This window comes from Myotis lucifugus, unplaced genomic scaffold (assembly GCF_000147115.1).
Source record: "Myotis lucifugus unplaced genomic scaffold, Myoluc2.0 scaffold_3, whole genome shotgun sequence".
Taxonomy (NCBI): domain Eukaryota; kingdom Metazoa; phylum Chordata; class Mammalia; order Chiroptera; family Vespertilionidae; genus Myotis; species Myotis lucifugus.
Genome location: NW_005871051.1, coordinates 3,837,972 through 3,854,829, shown reverse-complemented (window position 1 = coordinate 3,854,829; position 16,858 = coordinate 3,837,972). Strand labels below are relative to the sequence as shown.

The 16,858-nt window shown below is 44.8% G+C and overlaps 3 protein-coding genes across 5 annotated transcripts in view; 2 read left to right on the top strand and 1 right to left on the bottom strand.

Annotated features, from left to right (window-relative positions):
• The window catches only part of LOC102430463 (10 kDa heat shock protein, mitochondrial), a 40,786-nt gene extending 24,173 nt beyond the window's left edge, over positions 1–16,613 (bottom strand). The window contains exons 1-3 of one of the 2 annotated variants that reach the window (XM_023759887.1): positions 16,106–16,577; positions 15,042–15,131; positions 14,693–14,943 (exon numbers count right to left, since the gene is read on the bottom strand). In XM_023759887.1, the coding sequence (XP_023615655.1) occupies positions 14,893–14,943; positions 15,042–15,131; positions 16,106–16,489 (525 nt within the window). In that variant the 5' untranslated portion in view covers positions 16,490–16,577 and the 3' untranslated portion in view covers positions 14,693–14,892. Of the gene's footprint in view, positions 1–14,692; positions 14,944–15,041; positions 15,132–16,105 lie in introns of those variants that run through there. The other variant, XM_023759890.1, reaches the window with a different exon arrangement.
• On the top strand, positions 3,588–6,275 carry LOC102430154 (bromodomain testis-specific protein-like). Of its 2 annotated transcripts, XM_014461088.1 has the most exons (2): positions 3,588–3,775; positions 3,914–6,275. In XM_014461088.1, exons 1-2 carry the CDS (start codon positions 3,588–3,590, stop codon positions 6,273–6,275), a joined length of 2,550 nt encoding a protein of 849 aa, XP_014316574.1. The 2 variants fall into 2 exon arrangements, with proteins under 2 accessions (XP_014316574.1, XP_014316573.1); XM_014461087.1 differs by having other exon boundaries at positions 3,588–6,275.
• On the top strand, positions 7,056–8,036 carry LOC102430783 (E3 ubiquitin-protein ligase SIAH1-like). Its single transcript, XM_006082726.3, has one exon. The coding sequence runs from the start codon at positions 7,056–7,058 to the stop codon at positions 7,902–7,904; it is 849 nt and encodes a 282-aa protein (XP_006082788.1). The 3' UTR covers positions 7,905–8,036.
• Positions 16,614–16,858: the final 245 nt, after the last annotated feature.

Here is a 16,858-nt window from a genome sequence, read left to right as displayed (position 1 = left end):
CTTACACTATCTTTGTATTTCGGATTCTTTTTTCATTTTGCTTTCAGGTTGGGTGTTTTTGCTTCTTCGCATTTCAGATCTTTGACTTGATTCTTGCGCTCCTCTGGTCTGCTGTTGGGTGTCTGTATAATATTCTTTATTTCAGTCAGTGAATGCTTAATTTCTAGTTGGTTCTTTATCACAACATCGAGGGTCTCATTAGATTTCTTGAGGCTCTCATCAAGTTTATCGGCAGTTTCTAGCAAATTATTGAAAGCCCTCAAAAGTGCGTTTTTTAGCTCTATATCCTCCATTTCTGTCATGTTTTTTTGTCTCCGCATTTTTTATGCTTTCTTGGTGCACCCCCTTGTGGTCTTTGTGCGCAGTCTTGTTGTAGTTAAGCCTATATTGTTGTCGGCAATACTAGGGGTGAATTGACCTCCAGGCTAACTGGCTATGAGAGTCAGCTGTGTCTGCAGTGGGAGCGCTTCTGTGCTGGATCTCTAGGGCGGTGCTGATCTAGCCTTTGCCTGAGGCTATCCGGCAAATGCCTCTGTGCAGGGCTTGGGCGGGGCGGGTCCCTGGGGATCTACAGGGCGGGCGGGAGCGAGAAGTTATGGCTGCTCTCAGTTCCGTCCCCAGGGGCTCTGCAACCGCTGCAAACCTCGGAGAGAAAGCTGCCTTCCCTCTTCTCCCGTTTGAGTCTGGGGCCCTAGAGACTCGCCCAGATCTGGAGCTCAGAGTCTGAAACTCCCTCCCGATTGAAAACATCAACCGCACCCTCCGCCGCCAGCCCGCTCCACGCGCACCTCCGCACCTTAGTATTTTACCTCCACAATGCGCCTCCTCTGAGTCTCGGTATGGATTTCTCTTTACTTCTAGTTGTAGAATCTCTCCTCAGCCAGCCTTCCTGTGGTTCTGGGTGATGTCCTTCCATCTTTTAGTTGTATTTTTGAAGTGGTTGTTCGAGGCAGCAAACTCCGGCGTTAACCTATGCCGCCATCTTGGTTCTCCCAGTTTCTTTAATTTTTAATGAAAATAGTTCACAGCAGTTCTCTCTCTAACCTCTTAGAGTATGAAAGTAAATATAAACGTAAATATTCCTGGAAGTCTCTTAGAGTTTTAGAAGAAAATATTTTATAAATCCATAGTATCATAAGGAATTTCAAAAATATCTATCCAGCCTGGCCAGTGTGGTTCAGTGGTTGAGCGTTGACCCATGAACCAGAAGGTCAAGGTTCAATTCCCGGTCAGGGCATATGCCAGAGTTTTTGGATCAATTCCCTAGTGGGGGGAGTATGGGAGGCAGCCCACTGATGATTCTCTCTCATCCTTGAGGTTTTTGTGTGTGTGTTTTTTAAATATATTTTTATTGATTTTAGAGATGAAGGGAGAGAGGGAGAGAGAGAGAGAGAGAGAGAGAAACATCAATGATGAAAGCGAATCATTGACTGGCTGCCTCCTGCACGCCCTGCAACCTGGGCATGTGGCCTGACTGGGAATTGAACTGTGACCTCCTGATTCATAGGTTGAAGCTCAACCACTGAGCTACACCAGCCGGGCCTCATCATTGATGTTTTTATATCTCTCTCCCTCTCCCTTCCTCTCTCTGAAATCAATAAAAAATATCTATCAATATGAAATTCTTTGGGGGAATTTTCAAATCCAGATAAAATAGTGAATGCCCATTATGTGTAGTAAGGCACTGAGCAGGTGCCGAGAAACATGAATAAGAAGTATAAGGTACTTTCCTCAAAAAATAAAAATTAATGGGAAAGGGGGAGCTGTAGACTACTATACTGCAAAGCAAAATGTCTTAGGTATTGAAGCAGCCCCTGTTGGTTGCCTGCTTGCTATCCTTCCCCTTTGATCTTGCTCAATATCCATTTTTCCCTGTAGGGCCTGGGATAGGTATACCCGTCTCCAGCTGAATTATAAATCCCTATTGGTCTAAGCCAGTGATTTTCAATCTTTTCCACCTCATGGCACACATAAACTACTAAAATTCTGCAGCACACCAAAATACACAATTTTTGCTCATCTGCCAAAAATATAGGTATAATTTTGATTCATTCATATGGGACGGCTATTGTTGTATTGATTATTGTCATTTTTTATTTGACAACAATCTAAGGGAAAAGAGGTCAGTGCCCTCTTTTTGAAATAGTCAGGTATTTCAAGTTTTACAAATTCTTGCCATGGCACACCGACTGAAAATTGCTGGTGTAAACCAATGTTTAATTAAAGAATAAACATGTCCCTGGCGAGATAGCTCAATTAGTTAGAGTGTCGTCCTCATATACCAAAGATGTGGGTCCAAACCCCAGTCAGGGCATATATAATACAAGAATCAACCATCAAATGCATAAATAAGTGGAACAATAAAATGATGTTTCTCTCCCTCCCCCCCCCCCCCCCGGTTCTCTCCCTTCCTCCAAAATTAGGTTGTGTTTTTTTTTTTTAAAGAATAAACATGTGACTGCAATTTAGCCTAAAGAAATACGAAAGGATATCTGATGGAGCACTTTGGGGAAAGAATTTCTTGCAGTCCTTTTTTCCGGCCACTGAACATTTCCAAGTCTGGGACTCCATCAACCATCACAGAGATGCAGGAGATTTTATTCCAGGCCAAGCAAAGTTGAAGCAGTAGGGAAGCGTGGGGATGTATATTCATAGTTGAACAAATTAGTGTCTATATACAATTTTATACATATATTTTCAACATATTTGAAAATTATTTGGTATGAAAATTTGCCGGAAGCCAGTCCACCCTTGCTGCTTGACACAGTCGCTGCAGGGAAGAAACATCTGCACAGCTTATGTTTCAAGGGACCTGGTGTATATGGGATATGTGTTTTAAACAGGACCACCTCCCTGAGAAAGGTTGTTTCCCCAGGTGGGGATTTTTCCCTGGAGTTAGGGAGGGAATAAAACCCCTTAACTAAGTGCCAGGCGGGTAATTAATCACTTTAACTACGAACAATCTCGCTTAAGCTACATAATCTTTACTTAGGATAATCTCCTTCAGTTACTTCCTTGTAGCTTAACAGAACAATAGAGTAGTGACTTTGGAATGGAGATAAGAAACGCCTAACCTTTGGAATAGAATGGATAGGATTAAACTCAACTGGTATAAATACAGATGTAACAGGAGAAGACAGACAGAACCTGGCTGGAGAACTTGACTGGAGAACCTGGCTAGGCTGCTGATCAACTGAACGCATTTCTTCTTCGCCAACTCCATCCACACCTTTGGGAACCCCTGGACCTGCTGGGGTTGGACCCCAACAACTGGCGCAAGAACAGCCACCATCGAGGTGAGAGCTGGTGGCAACGGTTGGTGGAGAACCGTGGAGAACTGCTGCCTGCACCATTTTATCCTGTGCAAGCTCCAGGGGACGATCAGACAAGATCCTTCTTACAAGACAAACTTACAGACTTTTCCTGCTAAGACGTCAATTTGTGTCTTAGAAAAACAGAAATACTGTGAAAGATTGAAATAACCTAAATCATCCAAAACTAAGGCATAATAACAACTTCTAGTACTTCTATAGAAAAAGGACACTTATTTGTAGACATTAGAATATTAGAATTTGAAGCAATTAAGAATGTCTCTGCCAAGAAGACAAATAGCTATTATTAACCCTCCACCACCAGAATATATAAATACTAAGAAAAATGGGAGATTGACAAATCAGCTGCAGTATCTACAAAAAGTTGTCTTGAAGGCTTTATGGAAGCATAGTTTTTCCTGGCCTTTTCAGCAGCCTGTGGATGCCGTGAAACTAGATTTGCCCGATTATTACACCATTATCAAAAACCCAATGGATTTAAGTACAATTAAGAAGCGCTTGGAAAATAAGTATTATGTGGAGGCTTCAGAATGCATAGAAGACTTCAGAACAATGTTCTCGAATTGTTATTTATACAACAAGCCTGGAGATGACGTTGTTCTTATGGTAAAAGCTCTAGAGAATTTATTTAAACAGAAATTATTACAGATGCCAAAAGAAGAGCAAGTTGTGGGTGGTAAGGAAAGAAGAAAGAAAGGCACTCAACAGAATGTAGCAGTTTCTTCTGTTAAAGAAAAACAGTCTCCTAAAGGATCAGAAAAAGTATTTAAGCCGAAAGTGAGTCCCTCTGTATTTCCTGAATCATCTACTTCTCCTTTAAATATGGCACAAGGTGCGCCACCCAACTCTACCTCACAAACAGTGGCCCAGGTTACAAAGGGTGTAAAGAGGAAAGCAGATACAACAACTCCTACAACTTCAGTCGTTAATGCAAGTGGTGAACCTTCCCCAGCACTTCCAGAAAAAAAAATAGCCAAAATGCCACCCGTAAAAGAAAGTGGGGGGAAGAATGTTTTGCTGAATTCTCAGCAACAATATAAAGTTAAAGTAACTGAACCGTTAAGGCACTGTAGTGAGATTCTGAAAGAACTGTTTGCAAAGAAGCACTTTTCATATGCATGGCCCTTTTATAATCCTGTTGATGTTGCATTGGGACTCCATAACTACTATGACATTGTGGAAAATCCAATGGATCTTGGAACTATCAAGAGAAAAATGGACAACCAAGAATATAAGGATGCATATGAATTTGCTGCAGATGTTAGATTAATGTTCCTGAATTGCTACAGATGCAGTCCTCCAGATCATGAAGTAGTGACAATGGCAAGAATGCTCCAGGATGTGTTTGAAATGCATTTTGCAAAGATCCCAGATGAACCTGTTGAGAGTAAGCCTGTATATAATATCAAAACAGATACCACAAAGTCCCCTGGTAGAGAAAGCAGTACTGAAACTTCCTCTGAAGATAACTCTTCTGGTGATTCTGAAGACGACCAAGATCACTCTATTGCAAAGCTTCAGAAGCAGTTTCAAGCTATTCATCAGCAACTGGAGGTTCTATCCCAAGTACCTTTCCATACGCTAAAGGAAAAAAATGACAAATCTAAACGGGAAAAGAAAAAAGGAAAAGTTGATAACACGGATGAAAATCCAAGAAAGAAGTTTAAGCAAATGAAATTAAAGGAGAAATCTAAGAGCAATGATCCAAAGAAGAGGGAACAATCAGTGTTGGCTCTGAAGTCTGAGGATGAAGATAATGCTGAACCTATGAGCCATGATGAGAAAAGGCGGTTAAGTTTGAATATAAGCAAACTCCCTGTAGATAAACTTGGAAAAGTCCTTCATATAATACATTCAAGAGAAGCTTCACTGAGAAATTCCAGCCATGAGGAGATAGAGGTAGACTTGAAAACACTGAAAACTACAACACTGAGAGAGCTAGAAAAATATGTTGCTGCATGTCTAAGAAAAAGACCACTAAAACCTAGTAGTAAGAAAATAATGAAGTCAAATGAAGAACTTCATGCACAGAAAAAACAGGAGTTGGAAAAGCGATTACTAGATGTCAATAATCAGTTAAATTCCAGAAAATGCCAAACAAAATCTGAGAAAACGCCATCATCCACAGCTGTTATTGGCATTGATTCCCGATTGAGTGACAGCAGCAGCAGTTCGTCAGAGTCTGAAAGTAGTAGCAGTGATTCAGTTACTTCAGACAGCAGTGATTCCGAATCAGAAATGTTACCTAAATTTACTGAAGTGAAACAGAATGGATCTCCTTCTAAAGAGAAAGTAAAGATACAACCTACTAGGCGAGATACAACCTCTAGTACTATTGCCCTTTTTCATCAGACTGCACATTCAAGTGGAACCGCACCAGATCACCACCAGTTAGCAATTAATCATCAAGAATTAGAACAGAAACTGAGTGTGAAAAACATTTCACCTTTACAAATCCTGCCTCCCTCAGGTGGTTCTGAAAATCACTTGAATGGCCTAACTGTGATGCATCAGTCCGGGGATGACACAATGGTGGTCGAGTCTGAATGTCAAGTTTCTGTGCAGAAGGATATAAAAATCAAGAATGCTGACTCTTGGAAAAGTTTAGGCAAACCAGTTAAAACTTCAGGTGTATGGAAATCCTCCGATGAGCTCTTCAACCAGTTTAGAAAAGCAGCAATAGAGAAGGAAGCAAAAGCTCGAACACAGGAACTGATACGGAAACATCTGGAACAGAATACAAAGGAACCCAAAGTATTTCAAGAAAATCAAAGGCACCCTGGCTCCACTCTAGAATCTTTTTCAAATAAGATGCCAAACAAGTGCCTTGGAGACAAGCAAAAAGAACATCAGCAGTCATTGGAAGCTCAAGAGAACAGTAGACTTGGGCTTCTCAAAGACCGTAATTTAGCAAGGGAGAGAGAGCAAGAGCGGAGGAGGTGAGAAGCAATGGCTGGTACCATTGATATGACTCTTCAACGTGACATTATGACAATGTTTGAAAACAGCTTTGATTAAAACTCAGTTTTTGAATTAACCATCAACTTAAAATGAATGATATAAAAGATTAAGATGCATATGGCACCCTAGCCAGTTTGGCTCAGTGGATAGAGTGTCAGGTTTGAGTCCGGTCAAGGACATGTACCTTGGTTGCGGGCACATCCCCAGTAGGGGGTGTGCGGAGGCAGCTGATCGATGTTTCTCTCTCATTGATGTTTCTAACTCTCTATCCCTCTCCTTCCTCAGGGTAAAAAAATCAATGAAAATATATTTTTAAAAAATGTGGTATAAACTTACAATATATTATATTATTCCGATATATTATATAATATTCCGATTAATTACAAACAAACAGAGGAAGCCACAGGCGAGGGCGGGGACCCCCGTACACGGGCCCACGTGGCGGAGCTCAGCTGGGCACGGGCGCCTGCCGTTTCCCACAGCCCCTCCCCGCAGGCCGGGTGGGCCGCTCGGTTCCGGGTGCCCGCGTTCTCCGCCCGCCCCGGCCCGCGCCTGCATTGTGCGCTGGCAAGAATGCAGCCTCCTCCCCTGTTTATGTCGTTGGGGAGGAGGCTGCGCCGGTGGCTGGGCCGGGAGGCTCGGGCCTTTGGTGATAAGCCTCGGTTTCCCCGGGCTTCGCTTCTCAGGTACTTTGGGGTCCTCTCTCGACTCCCCCAGACTTACTCCTGGAGGATGTGGAACACCTGGGCCACGTTCCTGCAGATGAGCCGCCGGACATCCACCGCGTTACCCACCGGGACCTCCAAGTGCACCCCTTCCCAGAAGGTGCCCACCCTGCGGGGCACCATCGCGTCCAACAATGACTTGGCCAGTCTCTTTGAGTGTCCCGTGTGCTTTGACTACGCGCTGCCCCCCACGCTGCAGTGTCAGAGCGGCCACCTGGTCTGCAGCAACTGTCGCCCCAAGCTCACCTGCTGTCCGACCTGTCGGGGCCCCTTGGGAACCATCCGCAACTTGGCCATGGAGAAGGTGGCCAACTCAGTCCTGTTCCCTTGCAAACATGCCATTTCGGGGTGTGAAATCACTCTGCCGCACACCCAAAAGGCGGACCACGAGGAGCTCTGTGCGTTCCGGCTGTACGCCTGCCCCTGCCCCGGCGCGTCCTGTCAGTGGCAGGGCTCCCTGGATGCCGTGATGCCCCACCTGATGCACCACCACAAGTCCATCACCACCCTGCAGGGGGAGGACATCGTGTTCCTCGCCACCGACATCAACCTCCCCGGGTCTGTGGACTGGGTGATGATGCAGTCCTGCTTCGGCTTCCACTTCATGCTGGTCCTGAAGAAGCAGGAGAAGTGCGACGGGCACCAGCAGTTCTTTGCGATCGTCCAGCTGATGGGAACGCGCAAGCAAGCGGAAAAGTTTGCTTATCGACTCGAGCTGAACGGTCACAGGCGGCGGATGACTTGGGAAGACACTCCCCGATCGATTCACGAGGGCATCGCAACGGCCATTATCAGTAGCGACTGTCTAATCTTTGACACCAGAATCGCACAGCTTTTTGCAGAAAATGGCAATCTAGGCATCCATGTCACTATTTCTACGCGTTGAGACGGCGAGCCCACATTTTTCTGGCCGGTGTTTAAAACCATTGCGTTCAGTTTCTCAGAGAATAGGCACCCTTCTGCCTGCCCACCTGAAACTTTTGGAAGGTGGAGCTAGTCGCATGAAGGTAAATAAAAAGAAAGGCTTGTTAAATACAGGAAACAGTTGCATGTAGTTATTACGGCGGCGCTAACAGCACCAAGGGTTAGGTGGTGGAGTCTGACCAGACCTTCCTTCAGCAACCTCCCTACTTGAGTTCTGGCTAAGAAAGAATTCAGAGGCAAGACTCAAAACTATACCAGTTTCTTTTTAGAAAGTCACAGAGGTAGAGGCAATGGGCTTCAGAAAACAAGTTACACAAGAAGGGCACTTGGAGCGTAGGAAAAAGAGAGAGGCGAGGAAATGGCACCTGGATGAAGGGGGTGGAGAAAGGCGGGGAGTGTTCCTTAAAGATCGCCTCCTTGGGTTCTCCTTGAGAGTATCTGGAGGCCTCTGGGGAGGATCCCAATAGGATATGTATCAGCTTTCCCGGTGTGCCCTTTCAGGATCACTGTTGATCACTGATTGATCAACACCAGGACAGGTCATTAGTCAATGCAGCTGGTCCTGACGTCAGCCATGGCCTGGCTTCTTTGGTTTTGCTGCTTTTCTGGGCCTGGAGCTGAAACACAACTGAGGTCTAGATGTACTTGATGTGGGTCCACATCTCATTGTCTTGGGGGCTGAATGTTTATGGGCTATTTTCTGGCCTCCTTTTTGGTGCCCCCTCTAAGGGTCTAACCCACATGACTAGCAACATGGCAGGGAGGAAAGGTCAGGGGAGGGTCTGAACTGAATGACCAGTGACATGAAAGGTCAGAGGATCTAAACCACATGACCACCAATATGCTAGGGAAAGAAAGGTTTTCCTGGAGACAAGGTCCTTGTTTTCCCATTTTGCCCTTCGGCACCCAGGGCTTTCCACCTAGTGACCTTCTGTACTTGGCCCATGCTCCTTGCTCTGCTCATGTCTAACTGCCTATCACATAGTAATATTAATATATTTAAAACTAGAGGCCTGGTGCAGGAATTTTGTGCACTGGGGGGTGGGTCCTTCAGCCAGGCCTGCATCCCCTTGCAGTCCAGGACCCCTTGAGGGATGTCCGACTGCCAGCTTAGGGCTGCTCCCCACAGAGTGGGCCTAAGCTGGCAGTCGGGACATCCCTCTCGCAGTCCGGGGATGTCCACCTGCTGGCTTAGGCCCACTCCCCACAAGGATCCGGCCTAAGCCGGCACTCAGACATCCCTCTTGCAGTCTGGGACCCCTCGCTCCTTTGCTTGCTGTTGCTTTCTTAGCACTGCCGCGGAGGCAGGAGAGGCTCCCGCTACCAACGCTGCGCTGGCCAGCCGTGAGCCCATAGGTGATTGGCTGGCCAGCCCCACCCCCTATTGGGGCGGGGGGAGCTATCAGGAGTGGGGCCGGCTGCATGGAGGGGCTGCAGGCCTATCTCGGTGGGGTGGGCCGATGGGGGGCGGGGCTGGCTGGGGGGAAGGAGGTGGGGCATTTGGCCAGCCGGCCCTGCCCTTGATCCAGGTGGGAGAGTCCGGTAGTGGGCAGTACTTATTAAAGGATACTTTTGAGAACAGTAACTGGGAAGAATGGGAAAAGAGCAGGTTTGAGCAGAGGAATAAGTAAAGCTGCAATGCTGGCCAGGGATCAGTCTCAGCTAACCACATAGGGAGCTCTTGGGTCAATGGGGAAAAACAGAGACATATGTACCTGATGGGGCTGGTTCGCTGGCCACAGTGGGCCTCATAGTGACTGGTCATTATGGTTATTACAGCATTATGGTCGCTGGCTTTTTATATATACAGATAAGTCAACAGTCAACCAATATATATACGGTGCCTCAAAAAATGTATACACACTGAATAATTATAATGGCAGTATCTATTAAAATACATTTCATTTTCAAAATTGAGCTGTCAGCTGTTAAAGTGTGTATACATTTTAGGGGGAATATATATGAAACCCTGTCATGTGAAAACATGGATGAACCTTGAGCACACTGTGCTAAGTGAAAAAAGCCAATCATAAGTCAAATACTGCATGATTCCACTTACATGAGGTCAGTATCTAAAACAGTCAAACTCTTGCCTGACTGGTGTGGCTCAGTGGTTGAGTGTCAACCTATGGTCAGGGCACATGCCTGGGTTGTGAGCTTGGTCCCCAGTGGGGGCTATGCAGGAAGCAGCCGACCAATGATTCTCTCTCATCATTGATGTTTCTATCTCTCTCTCCCTCTCCCTTCCTCACTGAAATCAATAAAAAATGTATTAAAAAATAAATAAAATAGTCAAAGTCTTAGAAGCAAAAAGTAGAATGGTGGTTGCCAGAGAAGGGGGAGAGGAAACGGAAAGTTAATTAATGGACATAATGTTTCAGTTAAGCAAGATGAAAAAGTTCTAGATATCTGTTGTACAACAATGTGCCTATAATCAACAATATTACAGTTAAAAATCTGTTGAGGGTAGCCCTGGCCAGTTTTTCACAATGGTTAGAGTGTCAGCCCTTGCACCGAAGCGTCTCGAATTCAATTCCTGGTCAAGGGCACGTGCCTGGGTTTCTGGTTCGCTCCCTATCCCCTGGTCAGGGGGCATGTGCAGGAGGCAATCAGTTGATGCGTCTCTCACATCTATGCTTCTCTCTCTCTGTCCCTCCTTTCCCTTCCGCTCTCTCTGAAAAGCAATGGAAAAATATCCTCTGGTGAGGATTTTTTAAAAATCTATTGAGGGTAGATCTCATATTAAGTGTTCTTGCCACAATTAAATAAAAAATGAAAAAAAATCCTATTTCCCAATTTTTAAAATAAATTATTTTTGTAACATATACATTCTGAAACAATAAAAGAAAAGACCCATAATCTTAATAATGATAATATTTGTACAATAGAACAGTTCCCTGGGTAATTTTAATTTTATTTTCAGTTTCCTGATTTTTTTGTGTAGAATATGGAAGGCAGACTTTGAAGTCAGACAAACCTGAGTTCAATTCCCACCTATGACTTAAAATTTCTGTCACCTTGAACAAATTCCTCTACTTCTCTGTACATCTTTCACCCATGAGGCAAAGAGTATCTGCCTCACAGGGTTGCTATGATTACAATTAAGCAAGATGACATGTTAAGTGCTAGCACAAATGCCTGGCAAGCGCTCAAAAATTATATTATGAAAATTCCAGTTAGAATTATACCTAGTTTGTTTACCTTTTACCATCATTATTATTCCATCATTATTATTTTTCTGTTGAACAAACAGTACATAACATATTGTTCTGAAACCTGGTCCCATGCCCCCAATGTCCCTATTTTGGGTCTTTCTCGTGTCACAATTTTTTTGCCTATTCCCAACATAATCTCAGCGTGAAATTCTTTCTTTACCAATTCTGCTAAACCAGCATCACAGGACTATTTCTGTGGTGCAAAAAAAAAACAAAAACAAAATTAAAAGAAAAAAATTCTCTCATCCTTCTGATTTAGGTTATGAATAGAGCGCTGACATTTTAAGTACACCAGGTTTGGATGAACCAAGGTTTGGAAACTGTCATCTTAGATCTCAAAACTCTTGTACTTACTTGGGTCTTCAGAAAACAAACTTGGGGGAATGGGACAGCCAGGGCCTTTGGCCTAGATTCCTAAGTCTGCAAGTTACCAGCCCCATGGCCTTGAACAAGTTTCTTCATCTCTTCTCAATTTTCTTACTGATAACAGGGAAACCGGAGCTTTCAAGGTTAGGATCTGCAAAGCCCATTATCTAGCTTTGCACAGTAGGAAACTGATGACCCACTTGGGTGCTGTAGAGCTTTTAATCATAATTCTTGTACGTAATAAAATAAGTTAACCCTCAGTATAACAAATGCCACTAAATGCCTTGCACATAAATGCAAATGCCTACACTTACTACTTTACTGATAGAAGCATTATCAAAAGCTGAGACCATATTCCATGCCATTTACTTCATTTAGATTTCAATTTTACAAGGAAAATATGGGACACAACTTTTTATTTTTTGGAACACAACTTTTTTTTTTATAATATGTTTTTATTGATATCAGAGAGGAAGGGAGAGGGAGAGAGACAGAAACATCCATGGTGAGAGAGAATCATGGATTGGCTGCCTCCTGCACGTCCCTCACAAGGGATGGAGCCTGCCACCCCGGCATGTGCCCTGACCGGGACTCGAACCCCGACCTCCTGGTTCCTAGGTCGACGCTCAACCACTGAGCCACACCAGCCAGGCTGGGACACAACTTTTAAGACATGATCAGAATAGTTTATAAGAAACTCAAATAAATTTGATCACCAACACAGAAATATCTCATAGCTGATTTTAGGGGGTGGTATTCAACTCGAGTAGAATTATCTGGGTTCACATCTTAGTTCTCCCTAGCCGCTAGAGCTAAATCAAGCTATTTATCCAGTTCTGTGACTCAGTTTCCTATTTGTTAAATTCAACAAACTATGTATTAGATACCTACTAATTGCCAGACATTTACACACACACACACACACACACACACACACACACACACACACACACACCCTTCCCATGCCACAGTGGTTACCACCAGGATTGAAATATGTATTGAGTGCTTAGAATTAGCTGACAAAAGTAGCAGAGTCCAGAGAGGATGAAGTTTCAGACAGTAGCAGCTGGAGGTTGACTACCTAAATCCAATTCCTGGCTTTGCCACTTCCTGCTAGGTGATCTTGGCTATCACTGAACCCCTCTGTGCCCCACCTTCCTCATGGACAAGTGGAGAGTGATAGTAGCCTAGCTCATAGGGTTGTTGAAAAATTAAACCAATTGATATATGCAGAGTACCTGCAACAGAAGCCAGAACCTAGAAAAAGATCCTGATGTGTTAACTGTAATTTTTATCACACTGTGCCTATCCCGGCATATAGAAGGCACTTAGCCAATGGTTGCTATCATACACCTTGCCTTGGATTTTTTTGGCCAAGTAAATTATATGGTAGTATTAACATTTTTTTCTTTTAATCTTTATTGTTGAAAGTATTACATACGTCCTCCTTTTCCCATTAACCTCTTCCAGCCCGCTCCCGTTCTCCCCTGCCCCCTCCTGTATTAACATTTAAAAAATGGAAATGTTCATCAAATTTTTCTAAATATAAAACTTAAAAATATAACACTAGATTCCACAAATGAATTATAGTTCAATATAAGCTTGTTATAGTTAGGTTGCTAGTTGATTTAAAAAAAAATTTGTTGCCCTGACCGGTTTGGCTCAGTAGATAGAGCGTTGGCCTGCGCACTGAAGGGTCCCAGGTTCAATTCTGGTCAGGGGCACATACCTTGGTTGCGGGCACATCCCCAGTGGGAGTTGTGCAGGAGGCAGCTGATCGATGTTTCTCTCTCATCGGTGTTTCTAACTCTCTATCCCTCTCCCTTCCTCTCTGTAAAAAATCAATAAAATATATTTAAAAAAAATTTTGTTTTGTTTTACAGAGGGAAACATTGATTTGTTATTCCACTTATTTGTATATTCATCTGTTACTTCTTGCATGTGCCCTGACCCGGGATTAAACCAGCTACCTTGGCATATAAGGACCATGACTCTCACCAAGCGAGCTCTCTGGCCAAGGCTTGTTGACTTCACCTTTTTAAAATGTTTTTTAGACATTTTCATGGTTCAGCCTCTCCCAGGAGTGAAATTTTATGCCACTCAGTCTGGAATTTCCTAACCAACACCAGTGAGGGATGAAGTTCTAGACCTGGACCATAAATGCCCCTATATGCTTCTCTATGCAGTGGCCCCCACAGTCCCAGGACAATTGGGCTAGTAGGTAGTCTGGGATGCTAAGTGATTGTGTGTAGCAGTGCCCTCCCCAGCTCACCTCACTAGACCCTAACTTGTGAAAATATAAACGGAGGTACTTTTCAAAGTGGAAGCTGTCACCCCAGCGGAACTGCCTTGCAAGTCTCACTCTTCAACCCTTTAGAAAGTTCCAAGTGGGCAAATTAACCTTTGTACTGGGCCCAGAGCAGTTTTTATTCCAAGCTGTTTGCAAAGCTCCCAAAAAGCAGACATCATACCCCATGAACATTCTTTAGAATTAGCATCACTGTTAGCTTACCTGCACCTGCGGAAATCCCTTCCTTCTGTTCAATTATTCACCTTCTTTTGGAACACCATTTGGGTTTCTGTCTGAATGGGTGTACAGCAGCTTTGTGCACAGAAGAGTGGTTCTATGGCAAATCTCACAGGGTGATCTGATCATAAAATCCTAACTGGGCAGGTCATGGTGGGTAGTCACACCCCAGGCATATAGGAAAAAGGCCTATCTTTGCCTAAGCAAGCCCTGTCTTGTGTCTGTGCATCTAAATAGATCAACACACCTTTGAAATGCTTCTTTTCAAACTCTCTTCTAAAGACAACCACCCGAAAGGCCAGTCTTAACTCTTCTGTAATCCAATCCCCATCTTGCCTTCTCCCACCTTCATGTAATATTCCTTACTCTCCAATGCGTTAAAAAAAACCTGCAAACTACCATTCTGGGATTATCAACTCTTATAGGTTTGGATGTTTTTTATGTCAATGGATTCTGTTCTTTTGCATCTCAAATAAGTGCCTATTGCCTCTCAAAGAAAATGTAACTGTAAATTCATGGCTTTGTATCAGTATCAAATATTTATGTACTAAGGCTAAATTAAATGTGAAAACTGAAAGCCTTGTTTTCCAAAATTCTCTGCAGGTTACTTAAGAAAAAAAGCATAAACTAAAGAACCCTAAAACCATTTATTCATATATTTTTATTTAGAAATGTTTATATCAGTACAGTGAAACTAAATTTTAAGAGACACTGGATGTCATCAGTTTGGATATCATTAGTTTATTATAAAAGAGACACGGAAATTATTTACATGATGAAAGATTTCAGAACTTCAATGGAATGGGCAGCTTCACATGATGCCATTTCAATAGTGATTTATTTCAGTCTACATACTTTCCAAGAATGTCACCATCTCTAAATAAGAAATAGTCCTGCAAATAGAGAAACCATTAGTTAAGAAAAAAAAAAAGCAAACATGTAACTTTTTTAAATTACTAAGATTTTAAGAAAATACATTAAGTTTACACACCTTGTCATCTATAACTACTTTGGTGCCTCCATATTCTGGAAGAAGAACTTTATCTCCAACTTTCACGCTAACAGGTTGAACCTCTCCACCCTTCAGAAAATAAGGATATGTATTAGCAAAGACATCTAGCTCACAAACATTCACACCTAACTGGGGTTAATCAAATGTGCTCACTCAAGCCAAGTGTTGAAAAAGGACTTGGTAGTTAAGTGATATGGTATCTACAACCTTAGTTCTGCACTCCAAGGTATCACTGGAGAGTTAGTTACATTTTGAAACAATGCCCACACGGTGGCTTAAACTAAAACCTGACTTCAGTGTAAAAGTTCAAGAAGTTATACCGGGAAAAAGCTAACTTGAGCTAATTTTTTAAAGGTTAAATATTAACATAACCTATGGACTGGACCGTTTGAAATAAGCCAGTTTTTAAAACCATGTGCACACGGTCATGTTTAGCTCAGCATTCAAAAATGTAAGAAAAACGTCCTGAGTTGGAACAGACTGCTTTTGGGATTCGATTTCCTTTTCTCAAAAACAGATCTGGAGAGAGACAGGGACTGAAGCGCAGGGCTCGCTTCCTACAGGCTTCCTACTCCTGGCTCCTTGCTAGAACTTTCTTGCAGGCAACTTGCAACAATGCAATTCCCATATCTGACCCCAAGGGCATTATCTGTGTATTCAGGGTGACACTTGGAGAGGCTGAGATCTAACCAGTTACCTGGAGGATACCTGGAAGGCACAGAGCAACCTGTTAGCTTCACAGGTAAGCCAAGGAAGGTAAAAGGTGGTGGGGGGTCAGGTAGGGCAGCCTCAGAGTTAGAGAGTAGCCCGATTCTTAACGGCCCGCCTTCAGCAATAGCAAAGCTGAATTCTCCACGTAAGAACGAGCAACTTCATTTTACGATCATTTTCATTAAAGAGCCAGAGCAGACGGGACGGAACTAAGGAAACGACCCGAAAACAATACCAGCTACTTAAAGGGCTACTTTTAATAACAACCAAGGATTTATTTTCCCTTCCACTTCACACACACACACCCCAGCTGCAACTTAGCTCCGGTTTACCTTTCCCTTGGAGCCGGACCCCACGGCGACGACGGTGGCCTGCAGCACCTTCCCCTGGGCCTTCTCCGGCAGCATGATGCCCCCCTTGGTGACGGTCTCCGCGGCGCTCCTCTCCACCAGCACGCGGTCGAAGAGGGGGAGGAACTTCCGAAAGGCCTGTCCTGCCTGCGGGAGGGAAAGGCCCGGGTGGGAACAGCGGCCGTGGCCATGCCGTGCACAGGCCATGCCTCGGCGAACGCGACGGAGATCGCAGCTCGGACTGCTGGGTCGGGAGACCTGCGGACGGCCCCGCGCACATGCCCAGGTCCTGCCCCGTCCCCTCCGGAGGGTCGTCAGCCAGACGGGCTTCCAAAGGCGACCTGCGTCCATCCCAAGGTCAAGCATTTCCCTCCCTCAGGGCATTCTCAGCAGACACTCAAGTCCACCCCTCCGCCCAGGGCCACGCTTCCTGCCCGACATCGCCCGTCCACCGAGGACCTGCCGGGGACAGCGGGTGGGCGGCCGCACGCGCGTCCCGGCTCCCGCCTCCCGGCCCCACGCCCGCTGCACACGCGCGTGCCCAGAGCCCGCGGCGGAGGGAAGAGTCGGGGGGCCCGGCGTCCCCAGGTGTCGGGCCGGTGCGGGCCCCTGAGCGACTCCTGCCCCTGCCAACGAGAACCGGCTGGGGGGGTCCCCGCCCCCGGGCCGACCGGTGCCCACGCGGGGCTCACCATGGCTCCGGCCGCCTCCGCCCGTGCTCCGCTATCGCGCCGC

Excerpts from the sequence above, each read along its gene's own strand:
- LOC102430154 (XM_014461087.1), top strand. The coding sequence starts at position 3,588 with ATGTCTCTGCCAAGAAGACAAATAGCTATTATTAACCCTCCACCACCA.
- LOC102430783 (XM_006082726.3), top strand. The coding sequence starts at position 7,056 with ATGAGCCGCCGGACATCCACCGCGTTACCCACCGGGACCTCCAAGTGC.